This window comes from Corvus cornix, chromosome 5 (genome assembly GCF_000738735.6).
Source record: "Corvus cornix cornix isolate S_Up_H32 chromosome 5, ASM73873v5, whole genome shotgun sequence".
NCBI lineage: Eukaryota > Metazoa > Chordata > Aves > Passeriformes > Corvidae > Corvus > Corvus cornix.
In genome coordinates, this window is record NC_046335.1 from 6,879,276 (window position 1) to 6,896,931 (window position 17,656).

The 17,656-nt window shown below is 47.2% G+C and overlaps 2 protein-coding genes across 4 annotated transcripts in view; both read left to right on the forward strand.

Annotated features, from left to right (window-relative positions):
- The window catches only part of MTHFD1 (methylenetetrahydrofolate dehydrogenase, cyclohydrolase and formyltetrahydrofolate synthetase 1), a 40,744-nt gene extending 32,535 nt beyond the window's left edge, over window positions 1-8,209 (forward strand). For both annotated transcript variants that reach the window (XM_039551758.1, XM_010396172.4), the window contains exons 24-28: window positions 731-908; window positions 1,280-1,387; window positions 2,587-2,739; window positions 6,766-6,874; window positions 7,057-8,209. In XM_039551758.1, coding sequence (XP_039407692.1) covers window positions 731-908; window positions 1,280-1,387; window positions 2,587-2,739; window positions 6,766-6,855 — 529 coding nt within the window. In that variant the 3' untranslated portion in view covers window positions 6,856-6,874; window positions 7,057-8,209. The remainder of the gene's footprint in view (window positions 1-730; window positions 909-1,279; window positions 1,388-2,586; window positions 2,740-6,765; window positions 6,875-7,056) is intronic.
- A 1,987-nt stretch (window positions 8,210-10,196) lies between these two features.
- Window positions 10,197-17,379, forward strand: AKAP5 (A-kinase anchoring protein 5). 2 transcript variants are annotated; one of them, XM_039551760.1, is made up of 2 exons: window positions 10,197-10,856; window positions 12,214-17,379. In XM_039551760.1, the coding sequence occupies exon 2, from the start codon at window positions 12,855-12,857 to the stop codon at window positions 15,060-15,062; it is 2,208 nt and encodes a 735-aa protein (XP_039407694.1). In that variant the 5' UTR covers window positions 10,197-10,856; window positions 12,214-12,854; the 3' UTR covers window positions 15,063-17,379. The 2 variants fall into 2 exon arrangements, with proteins under 2 accessions (XP_039407694.1, XP_039407695.1); XM_039551761.1 differs by lacking the exon at window positions 10,197-10,856 and adding an exon at window positions 10,991-11,033.
- Window positions 17,380-17,656: the final 277 nt, after the last annotated feature.

The following is a 17,656-nucleotide window of genomic DNA, read 5'->3' on the forward strand; positions in this document are numbered from 1 at the left end:
AGCTGGGATGGGGAGGTGATGCAGAGGTGTAACATTTTAGCACTTCATACACTGTGTTTAACACAAACTCTTGTTTTCAGTGCTGTTGATGTGTTGTTGGCAGCATTTCCAAATGGGAATGCAGATTGAGTCATAAAACCGTAGCATGACCTGGGTTGGAAAGAACCTTAAAGATCATCCAGTTCCAGTCCCCTGCCATGAGTAGGGACACCTTTCACTAGACCAGGTTGCTCACAACCCCATCCAACCTGGCCTGGAGCACTTTCAGGAGCACTTTCAACACCTGGGCAACCTGTTCCAGTGCCTCAGCACCCTCACAGTAAAGAATTTTTTCCTAGTATCCAGTCTAAACCTATTCTGTCAGTTTGAAACCATTCCCCCTTGTCCTGTCACTACATGCTTTTGTAAGAAGTTTCTCTCCAGCTCTCTTGTAGGCTCCCTTCAGATACTGGAATGCCACAGTTTTGCATTGTTGGAAAATGCATGAATTGGGCTCTGCATGTTGGACTGCACAGGAAACAACCACTGTGTGGTCTTTTTGTGCAGCAGAAGTACTTTGAGATGTGGTGTTAAAGCTGATGCCAGCCAAGGAGGAGGCTGTGGTGGATAACCCCTGAGCAGCTTTCTGGTAGCTGTGATTTCTTTGGACAGGTTTTAGATCTTGTCAAGAGCAGACATTCATTTACTGTGTGTGCATTCTGGTACAAACATGCAAACTTCTTCTTTGCAGGACAGACACCAAGGCTGAACTGGCCCTTGTAGTACAACATGCAAAGGAGGCAGGAGCATTCGATGCTGTGGAGTGCACTCACTGGGCAGAGGGAGGGAAAGGAGCCCTGGCCCTGGCCCGAGCTGTTCAGAGAGCATCCCAGGCACCCAGCAACTTCAGGTTCCTCTATAATGTGGAGGTAGGAACTTGCACTATTACAGAGATGCTTTGTTTGTATCAGTTGGTTTCACTAGCTTAAGTTGCTTGGGGCTGTCTAAAAGGTTGTCTGAGAAATTGAGTAGAAATGTGGTGTTAGAATTGTAACATTGATTCCACCAGTCTCAAAGACATAGTTAGTCAGTTCTTACTGTTTTGCTACCTACTGAAATACTGAAACACGTTTTGAAAACACTCAAATTACTCTCTATTTTGCTCTACAGCAAATGGAATTAAGCCTTATGTATACAGATGGGCGCTTCACAACACATGTGGAGGATCTGAAACTGCTGTGGTGCTGCAGGTCTTTGTACTTTGGCCACACTGAGTTGCCTGTCTTTTTTGTTTTTCTAGCTGCCTGTTGTAGATAAGATCAGGCTTATTGCCCAGCAGGTCTATGGGGCAAGAGACATTGAGCTGCTTCCAGAAGCACAGGAGAAAGTTGCCCTGTACACTAAGCAGGTGAGTTTTCCACATCACCTGGTAGCAGTGGTGCTTTTCATTTAAAATTATCATACTAAACAGTAGTGTTCAAGCTGTGTTTGAAGGGAATCCTCACTCAAATCATGTCCTTGGGAGTCATTAAATGCTGCTGTGGCAGAGGAAGAAGAGGATGTGGGAAAGAAGAAACTGACTCTGTCTTCTGGTGAAGAAGACAGAACTCACTCATGTGGCCCAGGACCATCCAGTAACCATCTGTGATAGTTTTGGGGAGAAAGGGCAGGAGGATTTAGTGATCTTTCTCTACTATACTCTCCAGTCGTTCAGCATTTAGAGAATTAGGGAATTACAAGTCATTACGCTGGTTTTAAATAGTCTCTGATTATTTTTTCATCTTGTTCCATTGAGATCAAGTTCCACTAATTAGTTTTTGAGTCCATGTGGATTTTTGTCAGTCACAATTACATTGGGGAAAGAGTTCTGTGGATTATACAAGACTTGTTGTGGAAAGTTTTTAAAGTTTTGAACCTGCCATCTGGTTGTTGAATTTGATGTTTTCTGGTTGCTGTGTTGCTTTTGCTGTTCTCTGGCATGACGTTGTTGTAAATTTACTGGCTTCTGCATTATTGAAAGTCTTTGAAGAGAAGAGCAATGTGAGGACTGGCAATTCATTGGTTGCAGACTGCTGTAACCAATTTTCCTTTTGCAGTCCATTTACTACTGGTGTCTATAGCTTCTCACTTTCATGCTTCTTGTATATTCCTTTACAAATCCATCAAAATCCCAAAGGCATGTAATTGCCACTTCCTCACGACCTGCAGTTGCATTGATCAAACATTTCTAATTAACTGACCTCATCTGAACAAAAGTTGTAACTCTGAGCTGTTGAACATTTTGGGAAGAGAGTAGAAAGTAAGTTGTCTATCACGGTTGTATATCCAGCACTTCCATACCATTAATTTTTTCCTCAGCTGGATGTGCCAAGGGACATGGTGGTTCTTTCTTTAGTTCTTAATGAGGGGGTGGGGAGAGAGTTTGAGAGAGAAGGAATGGAGATGCAGAATGATCAATGGATCTGATAGGCTGTGGATGAAGCACTTGCTGGGGAATAAAATTTCTGATGTCTGCAGAGAATAGCACAATAGAGCAATTACATTTTTGTACTGGAAAAATTACTGTTTTTTCCACTTATGTCATTCCTTTTCTTTCTCTTTTCCCAGGGGTTTGGAAACCTGCCAATCTGCATGGCTAAAACTCACTTGTCATTATCTCATGACCCTGAACAAAAAGGAGCACCTACAGATTTTGTTCTGCCAATCCGAGACATTCGGGCCAGCGTTGGGGCTGGATTCTTGTATCCACTAGTAGGAACGGTATGTGATAGCTGTGGGGTGAGGAAAAAACTTCATGTGCATTCCAGGAATCACTTACTATTATGTATCTTAAATTAGGAGAGTCCTTGTTATTTACAGTTGGTGTTTTAGCAGTCCAGTGTATCAGGTGCCTTAATAGGGACTTTTCTCGGGAAGAGGGAGGCTGAAATAGGCCATATGACATGTGAATAATTAGCAAGGCCCTGCTGTATCCCTCAGGACCTACATCTCTCTTTTCCTCAGTTTTGAGAAAAGGGTGAGCTCTGTAGTTACTGAATTCTAGGAACAGCAGTCTGGTAGAGGGAGAAATCCTTGGCCCACCTGGTTGCTGTTGTGACTTTGCATTCCTGGTGAAAGCACTTTGCAGGTGACCTTTGTGTACACCTGTGGATCAGGGTAGAACAAGGCAACCCTTCCTAAGCTTACAGAGCAGATGCCTCTGGATGAGACACCCCCAAAGCAAAGCTGACCTGTGCTATCAATCATTTATCAGGCTCCCCTCCTCCTCAATTCTCATGGTTTTGCTGACCATCTGTTTGCTGTTCAGCCTGCAACAATTCCAACAACTCATTTCACTGTGCCCCTGAGTTTCTAGTTTCTGTTCTTTGATGTGATTGGCATAATGTCAGCTGAGAGGGGAGAGAGTAGCAACAATGGAAACAGGATCCTGGAACAGCTTTGATATGAATTGCCTGGCAGAAAGAGGAGCTATCTGCAAAATGAACTCACATTCAGGTTTGCATCCGTAGAAACAACACTAGGATGAAAGGATCCACTGGAAATCTTACCTGGGGAATCTCTTCTGGGCAAATGTTGAGTAACTAGTTAGATTACCTTAGGGCATGAGGCAGTTGGAGCAAGCAGCTCTTTTTCTTGTTTATTAGGCCTGAACCTTTTTATGAAATCTTCATGGCAACATGTTTGTTATAATAAAGTTTCAAAAGCATTAGGGGTGCATGACTCAGTTGATGAAGTTTGCTGATTTAAGAGTTGGATCCTCTATTTCTTCCAATGCTAGCTAGAGCCAAATATTGGCTGCCTTTTTCTTTTAATTCTTTTTTTTTTTAAAAAAAAAGGTAGTTAAGGTTTCCAGATTGCCAAGCATAAATAAGGTAACCACATCCTGATTAAAGTCTGGCTCATCCGTGTTCTAAAGATTAATGTATGTTTTGGGATAGAATGAAAGATAGCATGCCTGATCCTGTTAGAAATGGCATTTTTTGCAAGCCAAGATTTAGTCCAAACAATGATTTATTTTACTATTTATTTCATAAGCGTTGGAGAAGGAAAGAGTACACTGCATTAATGAGTAAACAAGAGAGATGTTTTCAGACATTAAAACTAACATTTGGGGTTTTTTTTCTGATGTCTTCAGTTTCTATGGAGTTGGACTTTTTCCTTTCTGCTCCCTTACCAGTTTGCTAATGTTTTCTTGGCCATGTAGCGAATCATGGTGTTAATTCTGCCAGAGTTAACAATAAGTCTTCTGGCTGGGACATGATCACTCTTCTGTGGTGTCTAAAACCCAGGGAATGGATGGCCTTTCGAGAAGCAGTCTGGGGCATTTTGAATCAGATCACTGTTTTAAACCCATTCAGGAGGGGATGTGTTAGCCTCAGAATAAATTTTTGGCAGCACCCATTGAACTGTGAGCTGAAAATGCAACAAATATGTAGCTCTATGCAGAAGCTTTTAGGATAAATGTGAGGTGAAATTAATCACTGGTGTGTGCCTATTCTTGTTATCTGAAGTTAATCACAAAGGCATGTCACATTTTATTTTTTTCTCAGCTTCTGAGTTTTGGATTTTTCCTTTCTGGCTCAAAGTCAAAACTGTTGTACTTCAATAAAACACTTTGAGCTTTTAAAGGAAATTTCAAAGGTTATCTAGATTTAAAGTGAAATAAATAATTGAGCTCAGATTGATTTGGTTTCTTTTCTGGTGCTGCTGCTGAATTGAAAACAATTCCTTTATTCAGCTCTGGTTTTTTAGATCCTAAATGGCATTTATTTTGAAAGATCCATAAGGGCAACAAATAATATATGTTTAATTGGTATTAGTTTTATTTGAAATCCTGCAAGGGGTTTGATTATACCCATGTGGGCTATGTTTTTCTTGTAAGTAAATAGTGTGAGTTGCCCTGTGTTCTTTTTGAGCACATGTGGTATTACAGGGGAGGAGGATAAAGGAGAAAAAGTTTATTCCTTCAGCTCTGAAAATAACTGAGTGCATGAAGCATTGTAGACACTTGTACAGAAAATTAGTATCCTGGATGGAAATTATTCTGCACTGCATGGAAATTTGGGTTTTAAGCAGACTGCCTTTAAGTAATAGATAGCAGAGTAGCCACTGTGGGCTGCCCTGTGGATAGGAAAGGAGGACAAATTGACTGTTCATTTCAAAATAAAGTGCAAGAAATGGCAAAGTCAGGCACATTTTCAGCACCTCCTACTCTATTGAGTGTCACTCTCTCAGCTCCTGCTGTGGCCCTCTGAATCTGGAGGTGGAGATCTGCAAAGCTCTGTGATTCTTCAGCAGTACATAAATAAATAGGAAGCTTCTTGCTCTTTGTGGCCAGAGACTGGGAGCTGGGAACAGGAAAACCCCTCTGGGCACTTTGAACTTCTTAATACTTGCTTGAGAGGTTCTTAAGAGCAAAATATTCATAGAGCTGAGCACAAAGACAAGGAATGGGGGTCCTTTCTGTGACTCCCCTCTTCTCTGTCTGGGAAGGCAGTGGCTCTCACAAAAAGCTAGTGCAGCCCTGGAATCCATTATAAAGAGGAGACTTTTTAAGTGATTTTTACCTCTGCGTAAGCCATGAAAGACTTGCAGTGGTACAGTACATGTGGGACTGGTGTTAGCACTTGTAAATGGCTTAGGAAGATGGGCTGGGACTCCAAAAGCTCCCTGAACAGTTTTGGGAACTGCAGAAAAGGCCTCACCAACAGAGCTTTACCTCCTTGCTGCTTAGCTTATTATCAAAAGGAAGATGGGGAGGTAATTTGATTAGCGTGCAAAATACTTGCTCAGGGAGAAAATACCAGGTTGCCAAAGAGATCTTTAATCTAATGGAGACAGGCATAACAATACTGACTGTGAAAGCTGAGGCAGGGTGATGCAGATAGAAAATGAGACCTTTCAAATTCTCCCTTTTTATAAAAGCACTTAATGACCACTGACACAAACTACCAAACATGGTCACAAGTTGTCCACCTTTGTAGAGCCTCCGTGTTCAGCCTGTGTGTGCTGCTGTGCTAAATGCTGAGTTAGGGGAGGGGAAATGCTGTTGGCTGCAAGAATAAATCAGGCCAAGTGTAGTTTCTGCCAGCCTTGTGTTCTGCATCCCTGAAACTGGGTACTCGGCAGTGGGACAAGTGGAGAGGACTGGCCTGAGGCAGTAGTGCTGGCAGATGCTTTGTGAGCTTCAGTTCTGCCCCTGCACAGCCCTTCTGAGCATGTTCCAGTCAGAACTCACTTGTTCATCTCTGTTTAAGCTTTATCCCAGTTTAGAAAAAGCAAAACAAACACCAAACTATTTAAACTGTCTTCTCAACAGTAATTACTCCTAATTATTTAGCACGTCTAGTTCTAGACTCTCGAAGAACAGCAATCAACTGAGACTTTACAGTTGGTAAAGTTGTATTAAAAATTGTAGCCTCACTTTAGTACCCAGAAAACTGCCAGAAGTAATTGTCTCATCACAGCATAGTCCATGAACATTCCTCCAACAGTGAACTGGTCAGCTGGATAGCCAAGTACGTAGCCAAATCTTGGGCTCAGTCACTTGCAGCTGCAGAAACCAAACTTAATCCTCATCATAAAAAGCAAAAACTTCGTATCTGTCTACTGAGCCAGGAGTTCCTGACTCTTATGGGGTGCTTCAAAACGGTCCATGACCATCATTTTCTGGTCTGTTCGTGTGCAAGGAGCTGCACTGCCTATTGCCATCGAAGTCTTCAGTCTTGGATCTTGTGCACAAAATGCTGCTGCTGCCATTTTAACGTTCTGTCTCTTGTTGTCCAGATGAGCACTATGCCAGGACTTCCTACAAGACCCTGCTTCTATGATATAGACTTGGACCCAGTGTCAGGAGGAGTTAATGGGCTCTTCTGAAAGGAATGATTAACCAAAGGTCAGTGCCTTCTTGAAGGCCTTCAATATTTGGGCTTTATTTTTCCAAAAATCTTGAGATAACGGAATTAAGCCAATCCCATATTATGCCATATGTTTCCAAATGACATTTGATTGTAATTCAGCCTGAAAGTTGCCTGCAGTACTATATAATAGTAATTAAATTTTTTTGGTTGTTTTTAGCTCCCAGAAGAACACCTCATGAGTCATGTAAATGGAACTGTGCTCTGATCTTCTTTTTAAGTCAGAACAAGATATGAGTGAGAATATAATGCAAGAAGTGACTGGAAGGAGGAGTGCTGAAGAATCCACCACTAACTTTTAATCTGTAGTAATTTTTAAACTGCTGTATTCAAGCTAGTTGACACTGAGCATATAAAGTATACTTCCTCTACCGACCTCCCGCTTCGTAATTGTAGCTGAAGCACAATACAGAAGCTTGGGTTTAATGACCTCTTTTGATTCAATGACATGATTTTTAATAATTAAGAATCCTAAAGCTGGAGCTGTTTGAAACAGTCTTGGGACTTAATTGTCTTAACCATCGGGGTTTTGCAGCATATATTATCTTTGAAAGTCTTGTTGGCTGCTGTTTCCCATTTGCCACGTGGATTCTCTGTTCCACTTCTCGCACTACGGGAGAACCTGCTGTGCCCTGACACTGCACCAGTGTCATTTCAAAGGAGCAAGGAGGAATCCCTTCGCTTCCCAGCATTCTCCAGAAGTGCTTACCCTGGCTTCTGCTGTGAATTATTCCTGCAGGCACCTGAGCCACATCAGATACCCCAAGCCCAGCTGTGACTACTGTATTCTTCTGTCAATGGAATGAAACCTCTGGATATCAGATCTGGAGGGACTGGGTCTCTGGCCCGTATCTGTGGCTCCTACCACATGTGTCTTTTGAACCATTTTCTGCTCAGCCATAAGTGCAGTTACACCATTGACAAGCCTTGTTTCTGAAGGTTCCTTTTTGGTCAATAGAGACAACATAAATAGTGATCAAGTGACTTATAGCAGGTTTTGTCAGCAGGCCAAAAATAATTTTGTAACATGAAGATAGCATTGCTGCCAATTTTTTAACTAATACAAATAAACTGGCAAATGCTTCAAGTGCTTTTTGGGTTTTAATGTATGCACTGAGATTACTAAATTAGAATTTATTTCTGTGATTAACTGCACACAACAGCAATCCTTGTATTGACAAGTAGGAGTGATTATTGCAGTAATAAGTAGCCTGCAATGCACCAGGGTGTGTGTATTTTAATCTGGTTTCCTTCCCTAGATGATGTATGTTGTCTGTAGGAAATAAACTACCTGAATTATTCTGTGAATGTGAGATACTTGCAGCTGACTGCAGAATATCTGAATTAAGAGTCGTGAGGCCCATCTGCTTGTATCGGAACTGAATCTAAAAACATTCCAAATTTGGTGAGAGTTGGGAGGATCAGGATGTAGGTGTGCACCAATGTAGGTAGTACACAGATACTGTGTGTGAATATATACATATATATATATATATGGAGAGGAAGAGAGATCTATATCTCTTCCCTTATTCAGGAGGGGGGAATAATTATATAAAAGTTACCTGGTTCTGGCACAAGCAGACAGAACATTTTAAATAGTCAAAAGAGCATTTGAGATGCATTCATGGCCTCCTAAAAATGTTCCTTTGGATATTACCCAGCCAAGGATTTCCTGGCAGCCAGCAGAGCAGGCTCAGTCCCCTTGCAGGGGGTTGGGAGGGGTTCTTCCATTGCTGCCCAGCCCCCCTGCCTGGATGTGGGTGCCTCTTCACCTGCAGCTCCTGGGCCCAGCCTTTCCTGGAAGCAGGGTGCCAGAGTGGATGCTGCCAAGGCTGCTGTCAGTTCCTACATTTAATCCTCCCTGCTACACTGCTTTCCTGCAAGTGCTCTGTGTTCCACCTTCATTTTATGCTTATGAAAGATGGGATAAGTGCAAATTTATGCTAAGATTAGCCTCCTTTTAGTTTAGCATGAGATCATAGCCATGTGCTTGAGAGAGATGGTTCAAGAGGTTGCTGGTCTCCCTCCTGCAGTGAGGCACAGCGCCGGATCAGGCACGAGCTGTTGAAGGGTTTGCTACACAACAACAAAGCACAAGGGCCAAAAAATAGCCCCGAGCATCTCCAGAGATTAATGGGGAATGTTTTCTAACCTGCACTCCCAAACTCTCTCTTCTCTTGCAGGATGGATACATAAATAGGTTATTTTTTTAACACTCTGCTTTGCAGCTAAGGGTGCCAGCTAGGTATTGTCCTATCAAATAGGACACAGAGGACACTTAATTTCTGCTAGCTAAATACTGGATGGTTCTCCTCTCCTCCTGTTGCTTAGAGAAAAAACTAATTATGTACAAATTTGTTCTCTGTGGGCTATTTTGTGGGCCTGGTCCTTAGCTGGTGTTATGGCCATTGTCCCCTGAGCTGTGCTGTTGTGAGAGCACTGCATCACATCCTGTAAGAAATAACACAGATTTATGTTTTTAAGTGGTGCTGGGGACAAGAAAGAGGAGGTGTTGCTTGGGTGACTTGTTGCATGTCACCAGCACCACAGAAAGAAAACAGGATCCAGCTGGGCCAGGATCTTCTGTCCAGTTTACCCAACTTCTGACCTGATCCTTGGCTTGCCACAGACCCTGTCTTTTATTTCCCTTGTACCACAGCTGTTGGTGCTACCATCTGCCCCTGGAGCATCAGGAATAATTGGATTCCATGCAAAGTGCTCCCAAGGGGATTCATGGCAACTTGCCTCCATCACACCACTGAATTCCCCAGTCTCACATTAGCCATCCTCGTTGTCTGCTTCCCTCCCTCCTGCCTCCAACTGCAACGAGGGAAAAGCTCCTTGCATTGAAGGGCCTCACTTGGCTTTAATAAAGAAGTGGATTGTAATTAGAACCTACCACCCACCTCAGGAGGGAAGCTGTTTCCAGATGAAGTTTATTATCCTGAGTGAATGCAAGCAAACACATCTCAGAGGGGAGCTTTTAAGAAAGGCAATTCCTTATGATGCTTGATGCACTTTTCCTGCCCTCCTGGCTGGCATTTCAGCCCAACTAACCCATTTTGTATACATTTTTTTCCCCATGAAGAAGCCGAGGAGGAGGGGAGGCTGTGTGTGTTTTTCTAAGCCTGGCCTACACTGGAAGCCACTTGCAAGTTCAAAGTGCTGCTTTGCTCAGGTTCTCGTGTGCAAACACGCTGTGAAGCAGTTAATGTCTGTAAAACCTTTGTGGGCGTCAGCTCCCCGTGGAGATGAACGGGGACGTTCGGGCATCTCAACTACAGTTTCCTGTAGTTCATCAGCTGCACTGAGTAGTCCTTTTTCTGGCGGCTCTCCCATCAATCATCACAGCTGGAGACGTGATTTTTTTAAGGTCAGATCTCAGCTGCTTTGGAGAGAAGAAAGGCTCCTATCAAAGAGGCACTTTCTCTGGTGTTTTCGGCATGGATTAGTTTGAAGTCAAGAGCTGGCTATCCTTACCTCCACCTCCAAAGGTGTAGCTCCTGTAGCAGCCCCAACAGTGAGTGCTGAAAGCTGTGAAGGTTTCAGGTGGGACACAAAAAACAGCTGCCAAGAGCAAGACCCCCTCCCTTCCCACAGAGCCAGGAAAACCCCGGCGGTCCCTCCTCCCTGCCGGCTGTGCTTCGGGCTCCCTTACAGTGCCTCCTGCTGCCGTTGGGATCCGCACTACAAACCGCAGCTCGGTTTCTGGGAGGACCTTTACGTCCAGTTGAAGTTCGTGGTTTTCGGGTCTGCAGCTGCTGTGCACAGCCTGGGAGGGGACGGAAGGTTACCCTGGCCAGCGGGCGAGGGCTCCTGCCCCACAAGGAGGGATGCTACCCGCCGGAAGAGCGCTGCTATCCCGCGACAGGGCGGGATGCTACCCCGCGAGGAGAAAGGGATGCTGATCTACGAGCAGGGAGAGATGCTTTCCCACGGCAGCAAAGAGGCGGCGAGCAGGTGCCGGCAGAGCCGGGCCGGGGCGGGGGGCGGGCCGGGGGCTGGCGGCGGCGGCGGGGGGCGGGGGGCTGCCGGCAGCGCCCTCCCCGCCGGCCCGGGGGGCGCGGCTGCGGCGGAGGCGGCGGCGGCAGCGCAGCCGCGCGGAGCGGAGCGGAGCGGAGCCGGGCCGGGCTGCAGGTGAGGGCGAGGGGGGCGCGGGGGGCGCGGGGGGCCGGGGGCGGCTCCGCCTCGGGGGGACCCGCGGGGGCGGCGACACGAGCGGGGTCCCGGGGCCGCCCTCGCGGTCGCTGCCCGAGGAGCCCCCCGTGCCCTCGGAGGGGTCCGGCTGTGCGGGGCTCCCCGTGCCCCGGCGGGGGAGCGGCGCTGCCGGGCGGGTCCTGCTGCGCACCCGCGAACGCCCCCAAAACTTCCCGGGCGCGGGGGCGGCGGAGCCGGGCTGCGGGATGCGCTCGGGGCACCGGCTGCTGCGGGTGCGCGCTCACACGGCTCTGACAGCTCCGCTCGGCTTCCCCTTAAAATAGTCTAATTAAAATAATAATAATTTTTAAAAACCCAGATGTGCTGTGGGGGAAGCGTGCGCCGGAACCCCCTTTTAATCACCCTACTCCTGAAAAGCAGAGCACGAAATGCCGTGTAAAAGCCCTGCCCGGAGCCCCCGAGCCCGTCCTGCAGAAGTTGGTCTGTTTGTGGTAACACCTTTTTGCATCGTTCTATCCAAAAGGTTCTGATGATGTTTCGAGGCAGAGCTTTCTTTTTTTTTTTTTTCCCCTAAGGTTGACACACATCTTACAACATCATGTCTTTGATGAGCACACACGGTGTTAATTGAGGTTGCCATGGGAGGCATGCACGTAGTATAAATAAGCTCCCTTCTTGCCATGTGATTTCGCTTTTGTATTCCTCAAGCCTCCTTTTTTTGTATTCTCTGTTTTTGCATATTGTCATATGGTGCATTAAAGATAAAAATATCTGCTGTCTCAGGGTGTAATTTCCCTAGCTGGAACTATAAGTGCATATGGAGCAGTGGGGAAAGGATTTAGCAAACCGTAGGAGAAGGAAATATATGTGTGCCTGTGTAATAAGCATTCGCCATAATATGGGCAGTTATATAAAAAAAAGTCCCTTTTTACCACATAAAACAGCAAAATATTACTTTCTGTGATGGAACATCACTGGGTTGACATCTTGTGGCCTTATTTTGCCTGTGGATGTTGATGCTAATTAGTGAAAAAAAAAACTGCTATAGTGCATCCAGCCCTGGTCTGCCTCCCAAAATGAAATGTTTAGAGAGAAAAAACTTCTAAGTACTTTCTAAAAATTACTCTACAGGTCTTATCACTCATTTATTGTGTTCCAGATAAAAGATGAAAGCCTCGGTCATGCTGTGCAGCAAATTTCATGTAACATGCAAGAGGAACTGAAGCAGAAACCAAAGCCAAGGCAAAGCAGCATCTGACCTTGTCACTGGGGGGCGGAAAACAGCCGCTGGTTCCACTGGTGCTTCAATCAAGCTCCCTGGGCAATGTGGAATTGCAGAGAGCTCACAAAGTGCAAGTTCCATCCAGGTCCGTGGGGTGAATAAAAATTGTTAACTCTTGCCTTGATTTGTCATCCTTTGGGGGAAAAAAAAAGGTATGTCAGACTGGCCATTATACAGGCGTTGCTGTTAGACCAAGCACAACTGGAAGTGGGTTGCTCCGGAGATGAGAGTGACTGAGGCCAGCAAAGCCAAGGAGAAGCCTGTTCAACTCCACATCTACCCGGGATTCCTTGGAGAGGTGATAAAGTGAGTAATAAGGCAAAGTGGGAGTTATAAAGTGGATGCGGCAGCTCCAGCAGAACTTCTTCTCACTGCCACATATGCTCGTTACAAAGCAACTAATGTTATTTGGAAATCTATTTGAGGAAAAAATGCACTTTGAGCATCTCTGCAGTTCTTGTGTCTGAAGCATTGATCAGGAAAGTCGGCAGCACAACGCCAACAAAGGAGAAGAGAATATGGTGAAGGCAGCTAAGGAAATTCAAATGGAGAACCCAAGAGAGGCAGAGACTCCCAGCACAGGGGCCACATGTTCCCCACCAGAGGAACAAGCAGAAAAACCCTCCATGCTTTGTTTTAAGAAGCGGAAGAAGTCCTGTAAGAAGGGGCTGACTGTGAAGGATGTGTGTGAAGGCACCTCAGAGGAGAAAAGCCAGTGTGTCAGTGCTGACCAAGAGGAGGCAAAACCTTCCAAACCATCACAATCCTCCAAAGGAACCTGGGCAGCCATCAAAAACCTTACCAGACCTCGGAGAAGGCAGAAATCGTCCTCACGGAAGAAGGTGCCCTCTGATTCCCAAGTGCAGCTGGAGGTGGATGCTGAGGAGAGCTGTGCACAAGACCTCCCAAAGAAACGGGCAAGCTCTGGGGTGAAGATGCCCTGCGTGAGGTTCTCCAGAGGCAAGAAAAAATCCAGCCCCTCGGAAGCAGTGGAGGAGTCAGAGGGCAGTGGTCAAGCAAATGAAGTGATGGGTGTTTTGAATAAGGCTAGTGAAGAGCCAGAGGATTTGGCCCCGACGGACAAATCTGAATCCTTCAGCCCAGTCTCTGCAGAGGAGGAGGAGCAGGATACGGTGAAGCAGGAGCAGCATAGAATGAAAGAGGACCAGGATACAATGAAAGAGGAGCAGGATACAGTGAAGGAGGATAAGGATATAGTGAAGGAGGACCAGGATACAGCAAAAGAAAGTGACACCTCTGTTGGGAAGAGTGAGCCCTTGACAGAGCCCACACCTGATGCAGAGGAACATTTGGAGTGCACCGTTCAGTCGGAGATAACCGATTCAGAGACAGTTGATGAAACAGCCCAGGACAAACTGCAGGAAGGAAGCCTACCCCAAACCACCGACAATGCGGAGGGCAGGGAAGGTGCTCCTGAAGTGCCTGTTTCCAAAGATCAACCTGACAATGTCCCTGAAATCACAGAGCGGCAGGAAATCCCCAATATCTGCAAAGAGATGCCTGAAAGGGATGAATTGGAAAAGAGCATAAATCTTCCTGAGGAGTGCAAAGCCGAGGAGACTGTAACTGATTTCAGTGAGTTGGCATCTGGAGGTGATGCAGCAAGTGTACAGGAGACAGCAAGCGTGAAGGATGCGGCGAGTGTGAAGGATGCCACAAGTGTGCAAGAGGCAGTAAATGTGCAGGAGGCAGCAAGTGTGAAGGATGATGCAGTGAGTGTGAAGGATACAGTGAGTGTGAAGGATACAGCAAGTGTGCAGGATGCCACAAGTGTGCAGGATGCAGCAAGTGTGAAAGAGGCAGCGAATGTGCAGGATGCAACAAGTGTGAAGGATACAGTGGGTGTGCAGGATGCAGTGAGTGCACAGGATGCAGCAGGCAGGAAGGATGCAGCAAGTGCCCAAGAGGCAGCAAGTGTGCAGGATGCAGTGAGTGTGAAGCATGCAGTGAGTGCCCAAGAGGCAGTGAGTGTGCAGGAAGCAGTGAGCGTGAAGGATGCAGTGAATGCACAGGAGGCAGCGAGTGCACAGGAGGCAGCGAGTGCACAGGAGGCAGTGAGTGCACAAGAGGCAGTGAGTGTGCAGGAGGCAGTGAGTGCACAAGAGGCAGTGAGTGTGCAGGAGGCAGTGAGTGTGAAGGATGCAGTGAGCGTGAAGGATGCAGTGAGCGTGCAGGATGCAGTGAGTGCACAGGAGGCAGTGAGTGTGAAGGATGCAGTGAGTGCACAAGAGGCAGTGAGTGTGAAGGATGCAGCAAGTGTGCAGGAGGAAGCAAGTGTGAAGGAGCCAGTGAGTGTGCTGGAGGCAGCAAGCGTGCAGGAATGCTCCAGCCATCAGGTACTAGAAGCAAATGCTGGTGCTGGTGTCAGCATCATCATCACCATCACTGAAGCTGAGGACTCTGACAACACCGACTCTGACCAGGCCTATGAGCCGTCCCCAGTTTTGCACCAAAAAAGGCAAAAAGGGAATAAAAAATCGAACAGGAATGCTGATGTTGGTCAAAAAGAGGGCCCCGAGGCTGGTGGCGGTCCCCAGGCAGAGGAGAAAGGTCTGGGTGACCAGGGGCACAGAACTGGGGAGCAGTACGAATTGCTCCTCATAGAAACCGCCTCTTCCCTCGTGAAGGCGGCCATTCAGTCATCCATAGAGCAGCTGGTCAACGAAATGGCCCTGGAACAGAATAAACACAACAGCTTTCTGTGATGGCAGCCTTGCCCCAGAGAGAAAGAGTAGAGGGAGTGATTTAGAGCTCCGTTTGGCCTGCGGGGTATGTGGAGAACTCGGAGAGCTCCCGGGGCCGAGGTGTAGTTAATTCTGCATGCCCGTTCAGTTGTGTGTCTGTGTGAAACGGATCCTGGGATGGGGGCAGACCCTGCTGAGTGCAGTGCCTGGGGCTTCAGGCAGCGCCACTGACCACAGCTGAGGGAAACTTCAGGTGTTACAGTGACTGTCTTTTCACTTATTGGCATATTTATGTCAAGGCCACATTTCTGCCGTCACCCATGCCAGGTTTTCCCGCTGTTCATGCCGTAGATCTGTACATACTGTGTGTTTGAAGAAAGGTCCTGAGAGGCAGTGAGTGCCCGACACGCTGCTGGGCTGACTCGGGGCACGCTGGAACAGCTGGAGGCTTGCTGGGGCTTTATTGCAGATGAGGAGGAGTGAGGTGACTGCAATGTTAGCATGAAAACGTCAATGCCGGGCTGTGTTTAGTGCTGTGAACAGGCCCTCGCTGCGCACAGGCGCCAGGAGCCGCGGTCACTGCTGTCGCATGGAGCCGGCGGGCCCCGGCGAGCGCTGTCCTTCGCTCGCCTCTCCCCCTGTCAGAGCAGCCCGTGCATCTCCAGACATGTTACAGCTCAGCATCAGCCTCGCCTTGCTGACCCCGGGCTGCGCCAATGCCAAGAAAGCGACAGCGCCTCGTTTGCTGCGGGGGCCTTTCTCGCACCATTAAACTCAGCGGGCAAAATTCCCTGCGGCAGCCCCGGCGTGGGCTGGGCGGGAGCAGCCCCGCCGCAGGCAGCCCCTGTCCGCCCCCGCCTTCCTCCATCCCAGTCCCGGTGTCGTGGTGAAGCTCTCCTCAGATGTAGCATATTTTTTATACATGGCATGTGATATAAATAGCAGTGAGCTGCATGCGTGTTAGCAGTCAACATAGTTTGGGAAGCTGCAATGTGCTGCCGGCGCTGGGATTGCTTTGATTTGGTCTGAGTGCCGCTGGCATCCCTGGCTGCTGGCGGCAGCCTGTCCCGCACCACTCCCCGCTCGCCGCAAAGCCCTCCTGCCTTCATCCAGCCCAGGCATCCCTTGGGAATCGTGCATTTTGCCCGGCTCGCTGCCACCAGGCTCTGGCACGCCATGTAGCTCGCTCTGAAACATGCAGGGAAATGCTGGAGCAATCTTGCCAAAGTCCTCAGGGAAAAAAATCCAGACATGAGGGCTTGAGGACGTGGCTGGAAAATGCCTGGACAAGCCTATTGCTGTCAAAGCCTGTGAACTGCCCTGCTCCGAGGGGGTTTGCACCAGCACAGCGTGTGTGTGTGAGCATCACCTCCAACTACCAGCTCTCCAAGAGAAAGGGGCCTTTTAATAATATGGGGTTGCATCTGCATGGCTGGGATTTGTGTCCAGCTGTGGGCAAGGCAGTGTGTTCCTCTGAGAAAATTCTCCTGCGTGTTCCTCAGCCGGTACAGAAATAGCAGCCGTGCTTGGCAATCGCTCAGTGACCATGGGCGGTGCGCTGAGATTTCCCTTCCCAGTGTAGGATTTGGATTCCTGCTAAAATACAAGGGCTGAACCTGTCCCTCGTACCTGGTGCACAGCCATGTTTTAAACCTTGATAAAACATCTCTGTTGTCACGAGAGGACTGCGAGCAGCAAGAGCCACAGCTCATTTCTGTGCAAGTGAAACTTAAAAAAACCCAGAGGGCGGAAAAGAAAAAAAAGTGTCTTTTTTTTCCTGTGAATTTGTTTATTAAGTTACCAGCTATTGATAATTCAGTGTGTACAATTTTAATGGCTTTGTACTTCATACCGGCCCTTCCAGGTATTTTGCCATAATTTTGAAAAAGGGACTTTTAAAGGACTTTCAGATGTACTTTTGGAGCTGCCACAGCACCCCAGGAAGAGCCATCCTGATGCTGGGGGTGGCTTATGGGATTATACTGGGCACTGTGGCAGGTTGGTGCTGAGCAAAGGGCTGCAGCATTGCTGTGAGGCCCCACTGGAATCAGTTGCAGAGGAGGATGTCCAAGCTTTAGTAAATAAACACAAAATTACCCCACAGGACAGCCTGCTAAGCGGTTTTGGGAGGATTTTGTGTTATTTCAGTATTGCCTTTTAGGTGAAACATGTCTTCAAAAAAGGAGGAGAATGGCAGAAATGCTTAGTCTAGCCCTGCCCTGTGACTTGCTCCATGTTAGGGGGTTGGCTTTGCATCCTCTCTTGTAGCTGTTTTCCCCTCTGTTACAGCTGTACATAGAACTAATTATTATTTCATTAAAGCTGAATGTACCTGTTGTTTTCTTGCCTTGTGATTGAGTGGGCAGCAATGGAGAGATTTTATATGTGAAAGGATTAACTCACAGTGGTGCTCCGTTGTGTCCAGCTTTTTCAGGCAGTCGTACAATGAGCAGAGAGAAATCTTAATGTTGGTGGCAGACCCAAATTCTTTGGAGGTTTGCTCCTCCTCTGCCATTTCTATGACATTTAATTTCGGTTGCTGATCAATCACTTCCACTACACAGTCCTGGCTGCCCAGGGACTGCTATAAGGAATTTGTGAAGGATCACAAATCT

Bases quoted from the DNA above. Each gene is read 5' to 3' on its own strand.
- AKAP5 (XM_039551760.1), top strand. From the start codon at position 12,855: ATGGTGAAGGCAGCTAAGGAAATTCAAATGGAGAACCCAAGAGAGGCA.